General features: G+C 41.7%; 1 protein-coding gene across 2 annotated transcripts; it reads right to left on the bottom strand.

Moving 5' to 3' along the window:
- Positions 1 to 22: 22 nt before the first annotated feature.
- On the bottom strand, positions 23 to 16,068 carry rasgrp4 (RAS guanyl releasing protein 4). 2 transcript variants are annotated; one of them, XM_030439624.1, is made up of 17 exons: positions 15,525 to 16,068; positions 8,791 to 8,933; positions 7,605 to 7,716; positions 7,313 to 7,375; positions 7,066 to 7,197; positions 6,784 to 6,925; positions 5,928 to 6,101; positions 5,685 to 5,801; positions 4,557 to 4,832; positions 4,383 to 4,463; positions 3,992 to 4,096; positions 3,753 to 3,862; positions 3,449 to 3,599; positions 3,327 to 3,363; positions 2,864 to 2,998; positions 2,538 to 2,755; positions 23 to 1,430 (listed from the first exon to the last, which is right to left on the bottom strand). In XM_030439624.1, exons 1-17 carry the CDS (start codon positions 15,539 to 15,541, stop codon positions 1,320 to 1,322), a joined length of 2,124 nt encoding a protein of 707 aa, XP_030295484.1. In that variant the 5' UTR covers positions 15,542 to 16,068; the 3' UTR covers positions 23 to 1,319. The 2 variants fall into 2 exon arrangements, with proteins under 2 accessions (XP_030295484.1, XP_030295492.1); XM_030439632.1 differs by having other exon boundaries at positions 2,553 to 2,755; positions 15,525 to 16,063.
- Between the last annotated feature and the right edge of the window lie 1,313 nt (positions 16,069 to 17,381).

Here is a 17,381-nt window from a genome sequence, read left to right as displayed (position 1 = left end):
GCCACAAACAACACATACTGCATGATTCATCACTGTTGGTGTATTTTTCTTATTTTCAACAAGATTGAAATTGAAGACAAAGGACAAAACAAAACAAAAAAAGCATTCATCTTAAAATAATATGCCAATTTTTTTGGAGCATATGTATAGTTCCAGTGCAGTCCTGCTGAACCTTGAGTGAACTTTAGGAGTGACTGAAAAGTCAAATGTTGTCAGGGCAGGAAATAAAATGTTCTCCACTAATATTTGTGGTGGCTGACTGACGCAAGTGTTCTTTGACAAATACATTGCGATGGCAAGAGAAATCAAGAAGATTTTCCGGAGGTATAATAGACTAATCACATCATAATGTCACGGTTAATCACATGCAAAAATCCAATATTGGGCTTCATTTATTTGAAAAATCGTACACCATCGTCTGGCCTGGAATAACCAGAGATTAAGGGGATAGATACCTCATAAATGGGATGGCAATACCTGTGGGTTAACAAATGACAAATCGTGTCATGGCGCACATATATTAACCAAGCCAAAGTCCAACAAATGCCAATTATACATTTTTGACCGCTTTACTTTCCAAATTCACGAGTTGTCATATAGCTGCCAAAGTTAAAATGAACCAGACTTTCTTTGAGTTTAGTGTTAATTTCCTACCCTGCATTTTCTTCGTAGGGATGCACGATAACATCTGCACATGATCGGTACTGGCTGAAAAAGGCTTGACAATATTGGCATGAAATTAACATTTCTGGCAATGCGACAGGTGGATGACACTTTGTGTACAGGAAAAGTTCACTAATTAGTTTTCTTATTTTCCAGTACAGGAAAATAGTTTTACAACTGGGGGAAAAAAAATAAATAAACGCAAATATTATTATTGGCCAAAATAAGTTGGAAAATATTGGCATATTGGATGGTGGCCAAAGCTAATATCGTGCATCCCTAATTGCGCGTGTATTAGATCAGGAACTTGATGTCTGTTGTCATTAATGACCTTGTTCATAGAGGTTGTGTTGAGTCTTAGCACCAGAGAAGCAAGGCACCTGTTCTAAAAACAAGACGAGGTGTTTATAAATTACAGTGGGAAAACTGATGTGTGAAGCCTAAACAATAAACCAAACTAATGAGACAGACACAAATAAAATAATAAAAACATATCACAATCATACTTGAAACATGAGGGAAGTCCATGTATATTTGCTGGTATTGAGAAAAAAATCTCATCAGTTCAACGCGAGTCAGACACAGCTGTGTCAGACACGTGGTGGTGTCTGGATGTTTTTGTTCGTGAGGGGGGAAATGTTAGAAGATAAGAGCGCTCAGTCTGGCTCTCTGCTCTTGTCTTTGTAGAGATGCAGCTCCTCCATCTTCTCCTGCAGGAATGAAACGGGCATGGAGCTGCCTCGCGTTCTCGCTGGCAGTGTGTTGAGCTGGAAAAAACAGAAAAGGCAAAATTTATCATCCATAAAACTCAGAAACAATATTTGATTTCCAGTTTCTAGTGGGAAGACTTGCATCAAGGCTTGGCTCATTAAAAGTGTGTACTTGAATCTTTAAAATAGTCCTTAAAAACTGCTGACAGTGAGGTCTGTGGGGGAGCCTGAATAGAATACTTTTCTGTCATTTTTGCCTTATTTACTAACTATTCACATCCTGTAAAAAAAACTCAGTAAATACAACCAAAACTATGGGCCACTAGTGGAGGTAGTGGTGAGCTAACAGAGGCTATTTTCTCAGTTCTCTATTGTTTAAGAGAAAAAGTTCACTTTTGGCAAGGGCAGCCGGCACAGAAAGGATTATTTCTTGGTTGAATTATACTGTGCGGCGGCAACACCTGCACAGGAGCTTTATGAGGGGAATGAAGTGAAAAACTAAATTATAGCCACAATTATACAAAGATTATACAAACAGAGGATTTAAATCAGGGTTAAACAATTACAGAATTCAAATGAGCCAGGCTTTACAACCAGGAAATGTACTTTAGATGGGCCGGACATTTTCAGCAGCCATCTAAAACCATTTCAGTGTACACATGCACTTAATATATATTTAGTTTACAAATTCTATCATGTGAGATTTATGTAAACTGGACCACTCGAAGGTTGCCCCTGTGCCAGATGAGGCCCACAGACAGCCAACTGAACAGGTCTACTTTAAATGATTTTCCCATAATAATAAAACTGTCTGTTACCAAGAAAATATTAGTACACCGGTGGAATTTATTCTACTTTGCGCTCGACATCTGTGGGAAGAATTACAGTAAGAAGCGTCATTTAGAGGAGAATATTTAAACTCCTAAGAGCCAGTATGTGTGGTTGATAAATCTCTCTTGTTGCAGCACTCCACAGTGTTTAAGTGAATCACTGCTGGAAGCTCTTACAGTGTTATTTCTCCACCTGTAGTCACTCTATAGATTTATACTGACACCGATGTTTCTTCAGTTGCTGAGGTCAAGATCAATTGTGATGAACACAGCAACATGGCACAAAAAAGCCAGAACAGACCAATAAAACTCCTCAGTCCTCAGTTACAATCACCTTGCAGCGTCTCACCTTCCTGTCTGGGGACGCATGTACAAGAGAGTTGTGGTGGTTTCCCCTCTTGTCCTTTTTCTCAGGTGTCCACACCCCAGGATCCGTCTGAGTCGATCGGTCTGACAGCGCAGAATCTTCGGTGTTATTTTTCCAAACCGAGGTGCCCTTGTTATGTTCTGTCTCATTGCTTTGGGGGAAAACAAACGCCTCCTCCTCCGAACCTGACGGAGAACACAAATAGTCAGTTTGCTAGGTTCAAGGTCGTTTTAAAGGCAGGGTATTTTAGGTGTTAGCTGTATGTTTTGTATATGATGTGGAAAAGGACGTACTCCAGCTGTTGCCCTTGGTTCTTGAGTCGGGGGCAGGGGTGCAGGGGCAGGACCCTGTTGTGTTTCCCTTGTGTTTCTTCACACACTCCATTCCCACCAGATCTCTACAGTGTCTGTGACAGTTTATCCCACAGTCTGAAAAAGCAGACCGGAACTTTAACAGACGCATTTCCACTTAAAGGATCAGTCCACTCAAAGACCAAGACCACCAAATCACTTTCTCAGGTGGTAAGTAAAAAAATACATTATATATCTACTAAATATACTGTGTAGACTTATTAAAACATTAACATTAAAACTCAAATTACACCAAGTGTTAGGTGGACTGAATGAACGTTTAATAAGAGATCTGAAGAACAGAGAGACAGAAAGACAGAGCTCCCTTGTTTTATAGTTATATACAGGGTATCATCTTGCTCTGATGAAGCTGATTACTCTTTGATGAAGACTGAGACCATCTTACCTTTACAGTGGTAGCCCTGCTTGATGACTCCCCACAGCTACAAGAGAGCAGACACGATACATGTTATTGCAGTCTGATTGGCCAGGTATATAAGACTAAGCATGGATACAGCGGATACTCACAAAGCCTCCACATGTGTAACAAAACGTTGGACGTTTATACGTCATTTCATGGAAGTTATGCGCGTCTTTGAAGTTGAAGCCCAGCTTGGCACATACAGACATTCCCCTCATGAAGTAAGAGTTGATTTCCTCACGGCTGATTTGTCCTTCTCTGGGCAGAAAATGTTCCAAAGTGCAACACAACAGTGAGTAAGTCAAGTTGAGGGTTTTAGAAACCATTCAACAGCTCATGTTGTTTCATGTTTTTTTTCAGTTTTGCAGCCACAACAACACGAGAGGCCTTTGAGCACTGCAGCTTCCTCACCTGTCAGTTTCGTGAGTGCAGAAGGAAAAGGGGAAGTTGGCTGCTATTTTCTCAAAGTCCTCCAGTGAAATGTAGCCATCCTGATTCTGGTCGTAATTTTTCATCACGGACTGCAGGGGGCAACAGAGCAGTCAGATATTCAGTTGCGCTTGTCAAGGAGCAGTTGGTTAGTTCTGCTTTAGGCTGCCAAGTAATAAGGAAGTGAAAGACATGGTTTTGTTGCAGAGTCACATACTCACATCCACCATCTGTTTGACGTGTTTAGAGATGGTGTCAGGGTCGAGCCTGGGTGTGACCCCTGAACCCCACTCTGCCACTACGGGCGGTTTAACAGGAGTGACGGGCTGTGGACCGACAGACGCAGTGATAAGACACGAAGGACTGTACATGTGAGAAACAGGAAAAAAAAGAGCACACCCACCACATAACACGCTTCCCTAACGTACGGCGCTTTGATGTGGCTCATTTTGATGTATTTCGACACTGAGTCTGTGCTTTTGTTTTGAACACGTTACGCCTACAGAGAATACACAAATATCCCCCGTCTTGTGAAAAAAGGTTATAGCAAGTGTGAGCCTGATGGCTTGAGAGATAACTCAACTTCAAAGAGAGGTATTTAGCTCTACTGACCTGGATCTTGGGGTTCTTGGGTTCCTTGGTGTATGAAAGTTCATATATCTCATCCTCAGTGTAGTATAAATCTAGAGAGAGCTGAAGCATTAAAGAACATAATTTGAGATGTTCTTCTTGAAATCTTTTTTTAATCTGAATTGTTAAAACACTCTCCCCGTTTCTGTGTCGTACCGTGAGCAGATGCAGAAGGTCTTTGTTGGCCTCGAAAGGCGGCGTGTAGCTGTGTATAGACAGCAGGTCGTTGATGTTGCTGTACAGATGCTGCAGCTTGCTCAGGTTGATCTTGTCATCGTCGATGTAGTCCGGCAGGGCCTCATTCAGCGAGATTAGATCCTTCAGGTGGACACCCAGGATGGGCACCTTGAAGCCGCTGCAGTCATTGTAAACCCGCCGGTAGTTGATGTAGTTGCTGCGTGAGGAGAGCAGCTCTGTCATCTCACTCAGGGCCTCAAAGAGGACAAAGATCAAGAAGGTAAAGATAAATGAGCCTGTCGTGTGTCTCTGTAGTTAGTAATTCGAAGGCATACTGTGCAGGATTTGTTGGTTGCTGTTCGTAAACACATCTGGGGCCAAATGTATAAATCACCCTCAAAAGTGGCTCGTGCCCGTGCGCATGTTTCCTGTTTTGTGTGTAAAAATTGAAGGTTTATAGAGACGTTATTAGAAAACCACCGCCGCCAATGAAAATGTATCTATGTCACTCACGCACGAATGTTCGTGGATGAGGTAATGCATCAAGTTTTATTCCCGTTACATCTAGTCATGTTCGGCAACTTCTTTCCTCACTCTCTGACGTATCGACTGCTGTTTCCTTAGAAGTTATTACGACAGGCCGCCAAATGAAATACACCCCTGCCTCGATTAAATTACAGAACTTACTGCACAAAAAACATATCTCTTAGTGATCAAATAAGAACATTTTGTCCACAAAATGTTGAATACACAATGTGTGTACGGCTGGTGGCCTCGCATTGAGCTATATGTTCAATTATTATACTTATTATTATATAAGGATAAGGCAAAGGAACCTGTGTTGTCCCCTGAAAGAAAACAAGAAGTGAAAATGTGACCTGCTGTATATTAAATAACTCTCTAATTTGCTGTTACACTTTCTACAATAACAAGTTATATTGATTTTACTAAGTAGGTAACAGAAGCATACAATTATGAATAACAAAATCACACATGAATGCATTAAAACCAAAAATGTCCATGAAGGTGAATGATTCAAGAGAGAAAAACTGAATTGTGATGGCTTTGTGGTGAGGCAGCCTGACTCCTGTGTAATATTTGAAATACCTTAGTGATGTCAGGAGGCAGAAGGTTAGAGGTGTCTTTGAGGCGGGAGATTGAGCTGTGACAGAGGCCTCCAGTCACTGCCATTAGAGTGTTAAAGTTTTGAAGAGCACGAAGTTTCTACAGTGGAGAGAGCAGAGGGGATGAGCGCGGGGTGTGAGACGGCAAGTCAGTTTCTCACAAAAACAAAACCAAGAAACCAAAACAAAACACATTTTTGTGACGTCAGATCCCTTTCCAGTTTACCTGCGCCACGTGAATGAACTTAGTGAAGACCTGGGCTCTCTGCTGGGCTGTGTGTCTGCTGAGGATCATCAGCTGGACCCACTGGGAGACTCCGTTACACATCATGACCGACCGCTCCAGCGCGGGGTTGTCCCTCACCGAGCCTCGCACCACGTAGCTGCGGTAGTCCAGGAACTGGCCAATCAGATCAGCAGTGGTCAGTCAGGAAACAACTTAATTTGTGTATCAATTTAATTTATTCACGTTGAGTCAACATGATAAAAATGTTGTAATAAATGTGACACTGAGGTAATTTAATTCAAAGATGTTTAAGTCTAAAGATGCATTTTGGTTATTTTTAGGTCTGGTTATGAACTGAATAAAAGAAAAGAGATTATGGAAAAATATGTTTCCAGATTATTGCCAGTATATACATGGAATAATTCATTTTAATGAGCTACAGTAGCTAGCTACAATAGTGACACTAAAGTTATTTTAAAAAGGTTTTATACTTTGGAAGCTGTGACCTTTAATCTCCCTGTCACCAGCTCGTATAGTCTGTTGTTTTATTTTCTGCACAGCTGTCTCACTTTAACATTTACACAGAGAAAAAAATTATAACTGATGACTGATAAGCCTCTGCTTAGTTGTCGGTTAAAATGACGCCAATGTCTTTATCAGGGTTATTATAAGACAATTATATCTGTAACACCGCTGGTACTGTAATTAGTGTTTGTTCAGGTAAGAGTGTTATCAAATCTTCATGGTTTGCACTTTCACCTATTATGAGTGTTTCTTTCAGGAGGAGCAAGTCAGGAAAACAGGATGAGGTCTCATTATGTAACAACGGTAAATAATAAGAGTTCACTGAACTTACTGAAACGTTACAGAAGTTCTTGAACTCCAGGTAGCTGAGGTGCTCAGCCATCTCATCTGGCTCCATGTGGTCGAAGATCAAAGACACCTTCCTCTTCTTCACAGAGGGTGAGGGTGCCTGGAATATGTTCACATGAGGGCTTCTAGGAAAAGAAAGCCAAGCAACAGGACAAAAATACTCGGTTTTTCTATTTATAGAAAACCTCTCTTTTCTATTTATAGAAAAACTTGTTTGAGTTGTGGCCAAATAAGCAAACTATAATCCCTCCAGGGCATGGCTCACAGGCAGGAGGTGTCGATGAGCTGCGAGTGCGTCTCCTCTCCATCTGACCGGACCAGCGCCCACAGGTCCCCCATGGTCTGCTCCAGGCGGGGGTCGGCCTCAAATACCGCCGGGAACTGGCTGATCCACTGCCTTGCCACACAGCAGGACAGAAAGTATGTTTACTACCCGCGAAACAGAGCAGGATAACCAGTTCTATCTCAGTCTGTCATACAACACGCTCATGTGCCCTGGTGTCCTTACTCACCTGATAAGGTGGCAGATCTGTGAACGCTTTGGTCCTCTCTTGTCTGAAGGACAATCCTTATAAGTGAGAGACAGAGTCAAGGATCTAAACACACTGAGCAGATATGGCACAGCATTACAAAAGAAAAAAAACACGCGCAGGGATATATATATACTTTAAATCTGCTTTGTTGACAACGAGTGCAAAACAAAGCCATGACTGTTTCCTGATCTGATTAATGAATGTGGACATGTGATTGGGAGCACTGCACCAGTGGGACCAGAGTATTGTACTGAGTGACAGAGGAGGATATAGGGTGAGAAGTTTCTGGGCAAACATTTGAGATGGCACAACCCAACTGTGCATCATCAGCGTCATGTGGACCAGCTGGGACCCTCTGGGGCTGGAAAGCTTCCCTTCTGAATCTGCAACCAAAACAGAGCAACACATTTTACATTAAGAGGATTAATGGGGCTAAAACAACAACATAAACTGGGGGCGGCACCGATCAGCTGGTCAAGCAGTTCAGTTCAGTTCAGTTCCACTTGAGTTGGGTTTAGATTTTCATATTGGTTTTCTCCAGTTGCCCCTAATATTCACATTTCAGAAGTTGGAGTTTGGGATTTGGACTCTTTTTACTTAAAAAACTACTCATACCAAGTATTCAATTATCAGAATAGTTGCTGATAGATTAATTGTTGCAACTCTTGATTATGCAATAAAGCGCCATTGACAGAATACACTTTCAACATACTAATACTACTAAAATACTAAAACAAGAAGCACTGGAGCAGTCAGTGCAAGCTTTTGATATTTATCAAGCTCACATCTAGAATAAAACATTCCTGCACATTTTCCATGCTTAATACTTTGATAAATATAAGAGGATTCATTTGTACGACAACATAAAACTACTCAACATCAGTGTCTCCGTTCCTGCTTACTAAATGTGGAACATTTTTATTATTATTATTATCTACCTTTGATGCTAAATATTCCCCAAGAAAACTGTTTGATTATCCAGATAAATAAGGATCCTACATTTGGAAAAACATGTTGGATTTTTTTTACAGATTCCACTCACAGTAAATGTTCTGTGATGGTAGCAGGACTGGATATTTCAAAACTATCTTTAAATTAAACATAAAAATCTGTGTGGTTGATACCATCAGGGGCATCCGTACGTGTTTTTGGAATTTGGATGAACTGACCAATGAAGAGAGTGAGACCACTGAAAGAGAGGCAGAGAGGCAGCGAGGAGAGAGATTTGTATAGTTTATACTGCATGGGAATAGCTCGTTGGCCTCCGTAGCCCAACAGAACAAAGCTTGATTGTATGAGACTGCCCTTTGTCTCCCTCACTCCCTCCCTCCCTGTCCGTTTCTCTCACCCTGGATCCCCCCTCATTCTCCCTCATCCCTCATTTATATAACCTGGTTGTGATAAAGAGTAAAGACACATGACAAACTTTGGGAACACGTGCAGGGACACAGACTGACCGAAGCAGTTTAGGCAGCGCTGTATGAGCTCATCCAGGCTGGCAGCGCTGGCACTGGGAGCAGAGCTGGGGCTCTGCAGGGCCCGGCTGATGTCCTGAGGACTGGGGCATGTATTCCTCCTCCGCTGGACCAGTTTGGGCTTCCTGAGAGAGGGAGAGGGAGAGGGAGAGGGAGAGCGAAAGGGAGTGAGCGAGAGAGAAAGAGAGTCAGACACAGACAGGGAGAATAACTAGACTAGAAATAAGTAGAACAGAGTGTGGTGAGGTAGTGCAGGTCAGCATCTGAGGAAATGCAGCTCCCCACATCTGATAAGCTGTGCTACAGCGCTGCAGCTGTCTCAACCATCACGTACTCACAGAACAACTGAAAACAACTACATAGCGTTCTGTGTTTCTTCGCCCGAAGCTACCTGACAGATTGTAGCAGAACAGTCTGGAAAACGTTACGCTTTTGTCAAGTAGGTCGCAGACTCGGACTTGTACTGACATTTCGTCTAGTCACCAAACATCACAGGTTCAGGTTTACACTGAAAAACCGGCCCATTTGCAGACAAGTGTGCCGTATTTTCACTTAATCTGTGCTTTTAAAAGCTCCTTAAATTAAGAGCGAACAGAATCCTGATGCATATTTCCTTCGTCACAAACACTAACACCTATCTTCTGTTTTAACTCCTTTTAAAGGTCCAGTGTGTGGGATTTATTGGGACTTATGGGCAGGAGTGGAATACAATATGATGATTACAATCACAGCATATATTTATAAAGAGAACTAGATAATGAATGTAGATGTGATATATTCAGTCCTATATCAATTGCTCGCCTTTTAAGTGGCTACGATAGGAGAGGCGGAGGTGAGGAGTGTCAATTTGGTCCATATCAATCCTACATGGCACTAAATCCTACACACTAGACCTTAATTCAACAGCTAGTGAAGAGAAGACCAATATGCTATTAGATAATAGGGTATATATAGTTATAATGAACACTGTAATTCCCTGAATGAGTTTAAAAAACTTGCAACACAGCTGTGATTATTTAGTGTTTTTTAGAATTGGCCAATTGTTTGTTGTATTGATGCGTGCCTTTCAACAGTAGTTACAGTACACGCTGAAAATATCAACGTCAGGCTGAAAAAGTACACTATTACGTAACATTTGGATGGAGTCACTGCTATAATACGTTGCACACCTAAAGCAATACTGATTTGCAATCCATTGTCATTTTTGAGCATTTCCTCAGTAAACCACTCCCTCTCAGGACCTGTTTGTGGCACGCAAGCTAAATGTACTGTATGGCAGCATGTAAATACCGAGCAACATGTTTGCAGACTTTTTCTAAGATGGGTGAGCGACATTAACCGTTGACAAGAACATTGTTAAATGTATAAGTGCTGAATACATTACGGTTTTATCACCATGTGTTACCAAGAAAAGAAGGAGAAATAAACATTCTGTCAGACTAAATTGTTTATTTTCCCAACTTTTCTTTGTGTGTTTTACCTCCTCAGGTTTCTGAAACAGAAAGAAGGAAAGATCGTTCCCCGGTTGAACGCCCCAAGAAGGTGTTACGAGCTATAAATTAAACTCTGTTTCAGGGATCCCCATTAAATCCCAATGATTCTGAACCAGTTATGGTGAGAATGTTGATATTAGTTGTGTTTCAACGGTAATGCCTGAATGACAAAATGTGTTTTTTCGGTCAGACATATCAATAACCACACCTTTGACCATACGGTGAAGTTGGTTTGGTTGTGACTGCGATCTCAACTGCAAAATAATGTTCAATCAATGACGGTCACGGTCCACTACTTTTCTGGAGTGTTAACACTGAGTTTCTCTTTAAGGGCACTTTGAATGATGCTTCCTCTTCAGATCAGGGACTCAGTTTAGCAATGTTTGAATTCATTTCACAATAACCAGTAAGCGACTCTTTTAGTGTATCTTGCATTAAAACTCAAATCTTTGCCACAGATTTGCAAAAAATAAAAGATTTCATCCGTAATGATTCCATAATTCAGATGAAACCAAAGTTTATATTAAACCTTGTTTAAAAAATATGCTCTGCTCATATATTTCAGATTCTGTCGTCGTGTGTCTGTAGTCACACGATGTACCATGTATGTATCGCTGAGAAGCTGTGTGAACTGATCTGTATACTGCGGCTAAAGCGATGACATTACCAGGAAACGCTATGAGTTCAGAGAACTGCCGACAAGTTCCCTGAATGACCAGATCTGCATCCCCTTCTCTTAACCTGCGCTCGTGTGAGCGGTTCATTTCCCCCCCCCAGCCCACTCATGTTCTCAACAGACGCACGCAAGCACACACGTTAAATAACTAAACATAAACATCCTTGCCGGTCACAGAAAAGACCTCTATGTACAACACATGAACGGACACTCATGGACGCACAAATTCATACAGGCGTACAGGGTGACATTCACTCATCTATTTATACCACGAGCTCCTCTGCTGTCTGTACGTGCTGTTTTATCCAACCGTCACAGTTATCACACCACACATTTCCCCCCTCAGCCATGCCTTGATTCAGAAACCCTGATGTCAGTGACGACCCCATCTCTCTGCATCCTGGCAGTCCTGCTCTAGGCAGCTGGTTTGAAAACCTGCTGGGCGACAAAAGCACACCTCTCCTCCTCACCCTCCTCTTCGCCTCATTACACCGGCTAGGTACTGAATTCAAAACACTAAACAGCACAGCGTGTACCACAGTGAGCTACTTTACGGTACAGACAGGTGAACCTCACAACACATGAAGGCCTTCATGGGAAACGACAGACAAGCACACAGACTGCCTGCATTGAAATATTATTACCCGCATATTCTGAAACACGATATAAATCTTGATGTTTTGAAATCTCCTCAAAAGCAGAGCAGAAATGCAAGAAAATCTAAATTTCATGATATATTTGACTGAATTCACCAAATTCTCTGGTAGGATCAGAAAATGACACCACTTTACTGTAATGCAGCCTTTACAACCAGAAAAAGACGACACTTAAGACATATCACAATATAATGATATACAAAGTCTTATGTATAGTCTCACATCACAATGCCAATATAATATTGAGATACTGCCCAGCCCTACTTTATGTACAACTCAGCCACATTTTACACTTCTACAGTCTCGTCCAGTGGTTGAAGAATTGATGGACATAGATTCTCTGAATGTTAAATCTTTAATAATGTGTACATTATTTAAAGGACAGTGTGTAAAATGTACTGGTGTCTTGAAACCTACTGAATACCCCCCACCTCGTCCTCCCTACAACCTCAGCTTCTACAAATTGATGTCTTACAGGCCTTTGGGCTTTACTAAGATACTTCCAATTGACCTTTATAACAGTAAAATGTACATTTCTACATTATAACAGTACTATATTTATATGCCTGTTGGTCTAAAATCATTTGTATGGAATGTTCTTGTGTCCTGTTTTTAATATCTCCATGTACATGTTTTACATTTGCATAATAAATGATGTGCAAACTGATGAAGTAAATAAACAAAAATGAAACAACTGCGGATTCATTTCATGACTTTTGATAGATGGTTTTCTTATCTCAGTGCCCTTTACAACTCGTCATCTCCCTCTTTGACTCAGAGCGAATCTACTTCTGACTGTCAAAGCAGTCTTACATATGAGGGGAGACGCTCGCTACTACAAACAGAAGTGCTGATTGGGAAATGTTATTGATGTCATGACGTTTGTGAGGGAATTTCCCCAAGATTGCTGAGCAGGTAACGCACAGCACAGCACAGCACAGCAGAGCACAGCAGAGCAGTCACTGATCTCTGTGTGATGAGTCTAGGTAGCTAAAGAGACGGAGGTCTGTTGGTAAATACACTCAGCATGTGGTGGAATCAATGCAAATCTGAACACAGTTGGAGTCACTGTTACTGTTACAGCATTTGCATTCCCCTGTTCCAAAGAGTCATATCAGAAACTGGCTAAACAGATATAGTAGTCTCCCCTCTTTACTGTAACAGTGCATCCCTGGAAACACATAACCGCTGATAGTGCAAAAGAAAAATCTCCTGTGCGTGATAATAAGGAAAAAACACCCTCAAAAAGGTTAACTCTTTCTTTAAGTATTAAACAACCAGAGCCATCATATCACTGATTTTATTCTAGGAAGACCTTCTACACCTCCTTTTCCTCTCTGACGCTTCCTTCACCCACATTTTCCTCTTCCTTCATCCTTGCTCTATTCAAGCCATTCAGGAAACTGCTTCTCCTTTTTCTTCTTTGGAAATCCCCCTCTCACTCCCTTTCCCATCCGTGTCAGGGCTCCTGGCTAGAGATCCAGTCCCCCCCCTCCCCTTTTCTCCCTCCCTCGCTCTCACACTGGCGGGGGGATATGCAAATTCCTCTCTTTTTCTTTCCCTAATTGATTAATTGAAGCCAGGGCCCTTTGAAGGCCTTGTTTGTGAGCTGCTCTTTTTCTCTCGCTCTCCCCTCTCACAACCTGCGTTCTTGTACCCTCCGCATCAGGAGGATGCATCTACTGCAATGAGCCATTCATCCATTTGGGCCGACAATAAAGTCACTATACCAACCATTGTAGTTTACATTAAAATAGCAACATCTATTCACAAACGTGTCGGGCTATTTTGTGAGGAAGAAGTCACATAAACCGTTTGGGGACTGCAGTCAGGAGTATGCTGGGCCGTGAAGTCATACCTGTACCACTACACACACCTTCAGTGCCTTGACACACTTTCTCTCCCCCTTATGTTCTCCCTCTCTCCCTCTCTCACAAACACACACACACATAAACACACACACACACTTTTATTACACATTATCTATATCAGTAATTCTGCTTAATATCATCCTTTTTTTTCTACAAAGCTTTTCACAGCAAGTCTCGCAGTTTTCTAATGATTTGTGAATCTTAGCAAAAACCTAATCTTGGCCTTGTGTGTTATGTTATTTTAAAACATGTGTCTCTAAACTGAGTGCACTTTTCTGAACTGTTAGGTCCCCGACACGCAGCGCAGAACAACGGTTAATCTAACAGCGACAAATGCACTAATGAATACACATCTCAGGATCAGCTCTCGTCGAGAGACTTATCTTCCAAAAGTAACAGTGTCACTCATTACATGATAACCCTAAGATAGCTAACAACTGGTAGCATCACACTATCTGTCACTTGTTTCTTTGAAGTACATTTAATGCGTTTACTTAGCATGAACCAGGATTCTATCATAACGAAACAGAGACGTTGCTTTGCTGCATGGATACTGAAAAAAGTATACGTCACAGAAATTCTGCAATATGCACAGTAAGCTTATTTTTTTGGCCAACCTTGACACAGAATCATTCCAAGTACACAAAATGAATTCGAGGTAATTCTAGTATGCAATTTACAAACTGTGCATATTCACTACACATACTTGATGTAGCAATACAAGTGCTAGACCAACCCTGTTCTCAACGACATCACTCCTTCTGCCCTCTCTTGCAAAATGTCACCTGGCTGTGAACCATTGTGACTGGAAGACAATGGTGAAACACTGTCACATACAATTACAAAACATAGCGGATCACTCGTCCCCCTTTCTTCAGGTCACAACACAAATAAAAGATTTTTAAATATGTGCTCTTGCATTTCCCAAATAGGAATTCATGCATTTTTTAATAATGTCTTTTTATATCAGAATATAGAAAATGTGAGTGATTTTGTGTTATGTTATGTTATGTTATGTTCTGAATGTAATGGTTTGGAGGTGGCTGAGGTTAAGTGAGAAACTAGCTCATGAATTTTCGAATGATTTGGTCATTTTCTGTCTCCGCAATGAGAAGTGACTCATAGTTTGGGCCACAGTAACTTCTGTTGTGCTGACAGTGTGACAGATTTTGACAAAGTGAACTCAATATTGAAGGATGCCAGTTACCAATATTCAGAAACTGTCATTTCAGCTACTGATTTAAGATAACCATGCCACAGAGGGAGGCTCCGTCAGTCCACCTTAAACTCAGGTAGTTAAGTCACACATATCTGACTACCTTAACATTCAAGACACAACCCTGTCATTCCAGGCAATCTGATAAGAGCTGCGGTCACAACTTCAGCAGTAAAACAGTGTCACTGAAAACTAAGGCTACTAAATGTGTCATTTGTCAGCAGTATCTTAGATTAAATGCAAAAAAAAAAAAAAAAAAGTCATTGAACTGACATGTGAATCTAAATTAGCTGGTTAGGAGAGAAAAGCAGAACACAATTCCGTGGAAAGGTGAGCAGGCGGCGCTCAACAGGCATGCACAACTGTTGAATGTCATGAGTGTGCTTGTGTTCAGTACACACAAATCATTTGAGATGTTGATATTCTTCACTGATATGCAGGTCAAACACATTAGCCGTGACCGTTTATGAGTCTGTGTGTGTGTGATATGTGCGTCTGCAACCTTTCTTTTAACACAGAGCACTCTTTCTCTCGCCACTGCACACCGTCTGGATTCAAATGAAGGGCAGAAAACACACACACCAAGCGGAAAATCTAAACTAAATGCCCTCATTTCTCTTCAACGTGTCAAAAGGCTTTGCACAAACCACACTGCATCGCATAACCTCAAGGTTCACACTTTGCTGCTGCACACAAAACACTTGCTGCTGACACATACTTAGACTTGCACAAGACACCGAGCTGCAAGTGGGTCCGAGTGCACCAGACTCTCAGTTTTGATGCACTCTCTTTTTTTTTAATTACCTCTTGGTCTTGTTCATTGCAGAGCTCTTCTCCTCAGCGGCACTCCTCCTCCACTGGTGATCCGCACGGGCATCTGAGCGTGTCCCTACAGCTCCATGGTTGACCCTGCTCCTCCTCCTCCTCCTCCTCCTCCTCCTTCTCTTCTGTGTCCTCTATGTGTTTATGTGCCCAGGACTGCAGGAGCGGGCACAAGATGGAGAGCTGCTGGGGGTAAGAGCTGCCCACCAACCAGTCATAGACTAGTCTGAACTCCACGCCTAAACCCTGCTTATCAAACCACTTTCTGTGTGTCAGGCTCCCCCCCCCCCTCTGTATCTAAAGATATCTATCAACCACAGCTTAACAACACAACCGACTCAGTGCTCCCTCCACCTGCAACGGAGCAGAAACGTTAAGAGAAAAAGCCTCAAACAAGCCTCAAACTGGACTGCAATAGCGAGCAAAAGTAATCCACTTGTCCCTTCAACATAAACAAGTCAGCATCTTAAATGGAGGAACTGGCTCTGACAGATAGGGGAACTCACATCAGTTTCTGTGTGTGCGTGCGTGTGTGTGTGTGTGTGTGTGTGTGTGTGTGTGTGTGTGAGTGCACAAGGGGGAGGGGAGAGTAGAGAGAGAGACAGAGAGAGAGAGAGAGAGAGAGAGAAGTGAGCACAAATGCAGTACCAATAGAGGAAGGAGGAGGAGAGTTAGAGAGATAGTGATGAGCAATCATCTAAGCACCATCAGTGTACTCCAGGAAGCGACATCTGCGGGTTTTTTTCAGAGCATCAACGCAGAGAGAGAGAGAGAGAGAGAGAGAGAGAGAGAAAAAATAGGCCACACCTAAATGTCACTTTATGATGCAGTTTTCTGGAGTGTCGCCTGAACTTGGCAAGAGATTCAGTTCCTGAAAAGAAAATCCTTAGATATCTGATAACATTGTTGAATCGTGACATGTGTCTCCTTACCAGATTTGTTCATCCAAGGTCTCCAGTGTCCCCCAAATCACGTCTATCACCCTGATTTCTTCCTTTTCTTCTTCTTTTAAAAAAAAAGAAGAAAAAAAACTCCCTCTGTCATTTCTCAGGGGAGCAAGTGATTACACAGGGAGGTAGTGTCTGTGCTTGTGAATGTGGCTGTGCAGCTGGACAGGGAGACTCAAAGGCATCCTTGTTTTAACGCACCAAGAGGAAGAGGCGACCAAACAGGGGACATTAATGTCCCTAAGTCTGCAGAGGTGGCTTCTTTTGCTGCAGGAAGCTGACTGGCTGGCGGGGAGAGTGGGTGATATGGCATTCAAAAGCAGGGAAAGATGGACAGAGCAGGAATCCTGCAGTCCATGCACGGCAACTCCAACACACCTAAAAATGCATTGGGATTTGCATTATAAAGGGAGATCATTAGAGGAAAGGGTGTATATGGAAATGTAACTGAAAAAAAAAAAAGTTTCAATGGCCTTTCCTGGTAATGTTGTAATCTTACTGTAATATTAAGCAATAGTTCATTCAAACAGGAAGAGTTGCAATCAACTCAGCTGGTAAATATAAAGACACTTGCCACACGCTATAAGAAAATAAAAGCTCTAAAAGAGTTCATTGTTATTGTAAATCAACACCATAATCAATATTTGGTCAAATCTTTTGTTTTGTGACAAAAATGTTTATTTAACAAATTCAGGGCCTTGTTTGTTTGTCTGATGGCTTTTATTTTGTAATTTCTTGTAATAACGGAAGTAAGTTAACGGTTGACCGTTACAAAAAGTAAACCTAGCTAAACAGTAACGTTAACTGACGGTTTGTTTATTAAATTGTGACTTTCTGGGAGAAGTGAAAGTTTAATTAACATATTCTACTTAATATGTTTTTAAGGATTTCG

This window comes from Sparus aurata, chromosome 2, assembly GCF_900880675.1.
Source record: "Sparus aurata chromosome 2, fSpaAur1.1, whole genome shotgun sequence".
Classification (NCBI taxonomy): Eukaryota; Metazoa; Chordata; class Actinopteri; order Spariformes; family Sparidae; genus Sparus; species Sparus aurata.
This window is presented reverse-complemented; position numbering and strand designations above follow the sequence as displayed.

Bases quoted from the DNA above. Each gene is read 5' to 3' on its own strand.
- rasgrp4 (XM_030439624.1), bottom strand. The intron at 7,376-7,604 runs ATATCCTCCTCT...TCTGTCTCTCAC, and splicing joins GCCCAGAAACTTCTCACCCT to TTATAAGGATTGTCCTTCAG. The intron at 2,999-3,326 runs GTAAGATGGTCT...CTGCTTTTTCAG, and splicing joins GCAGGGCTACCACTGTAAAG to ACTGTGGGATAAACTGTCAC.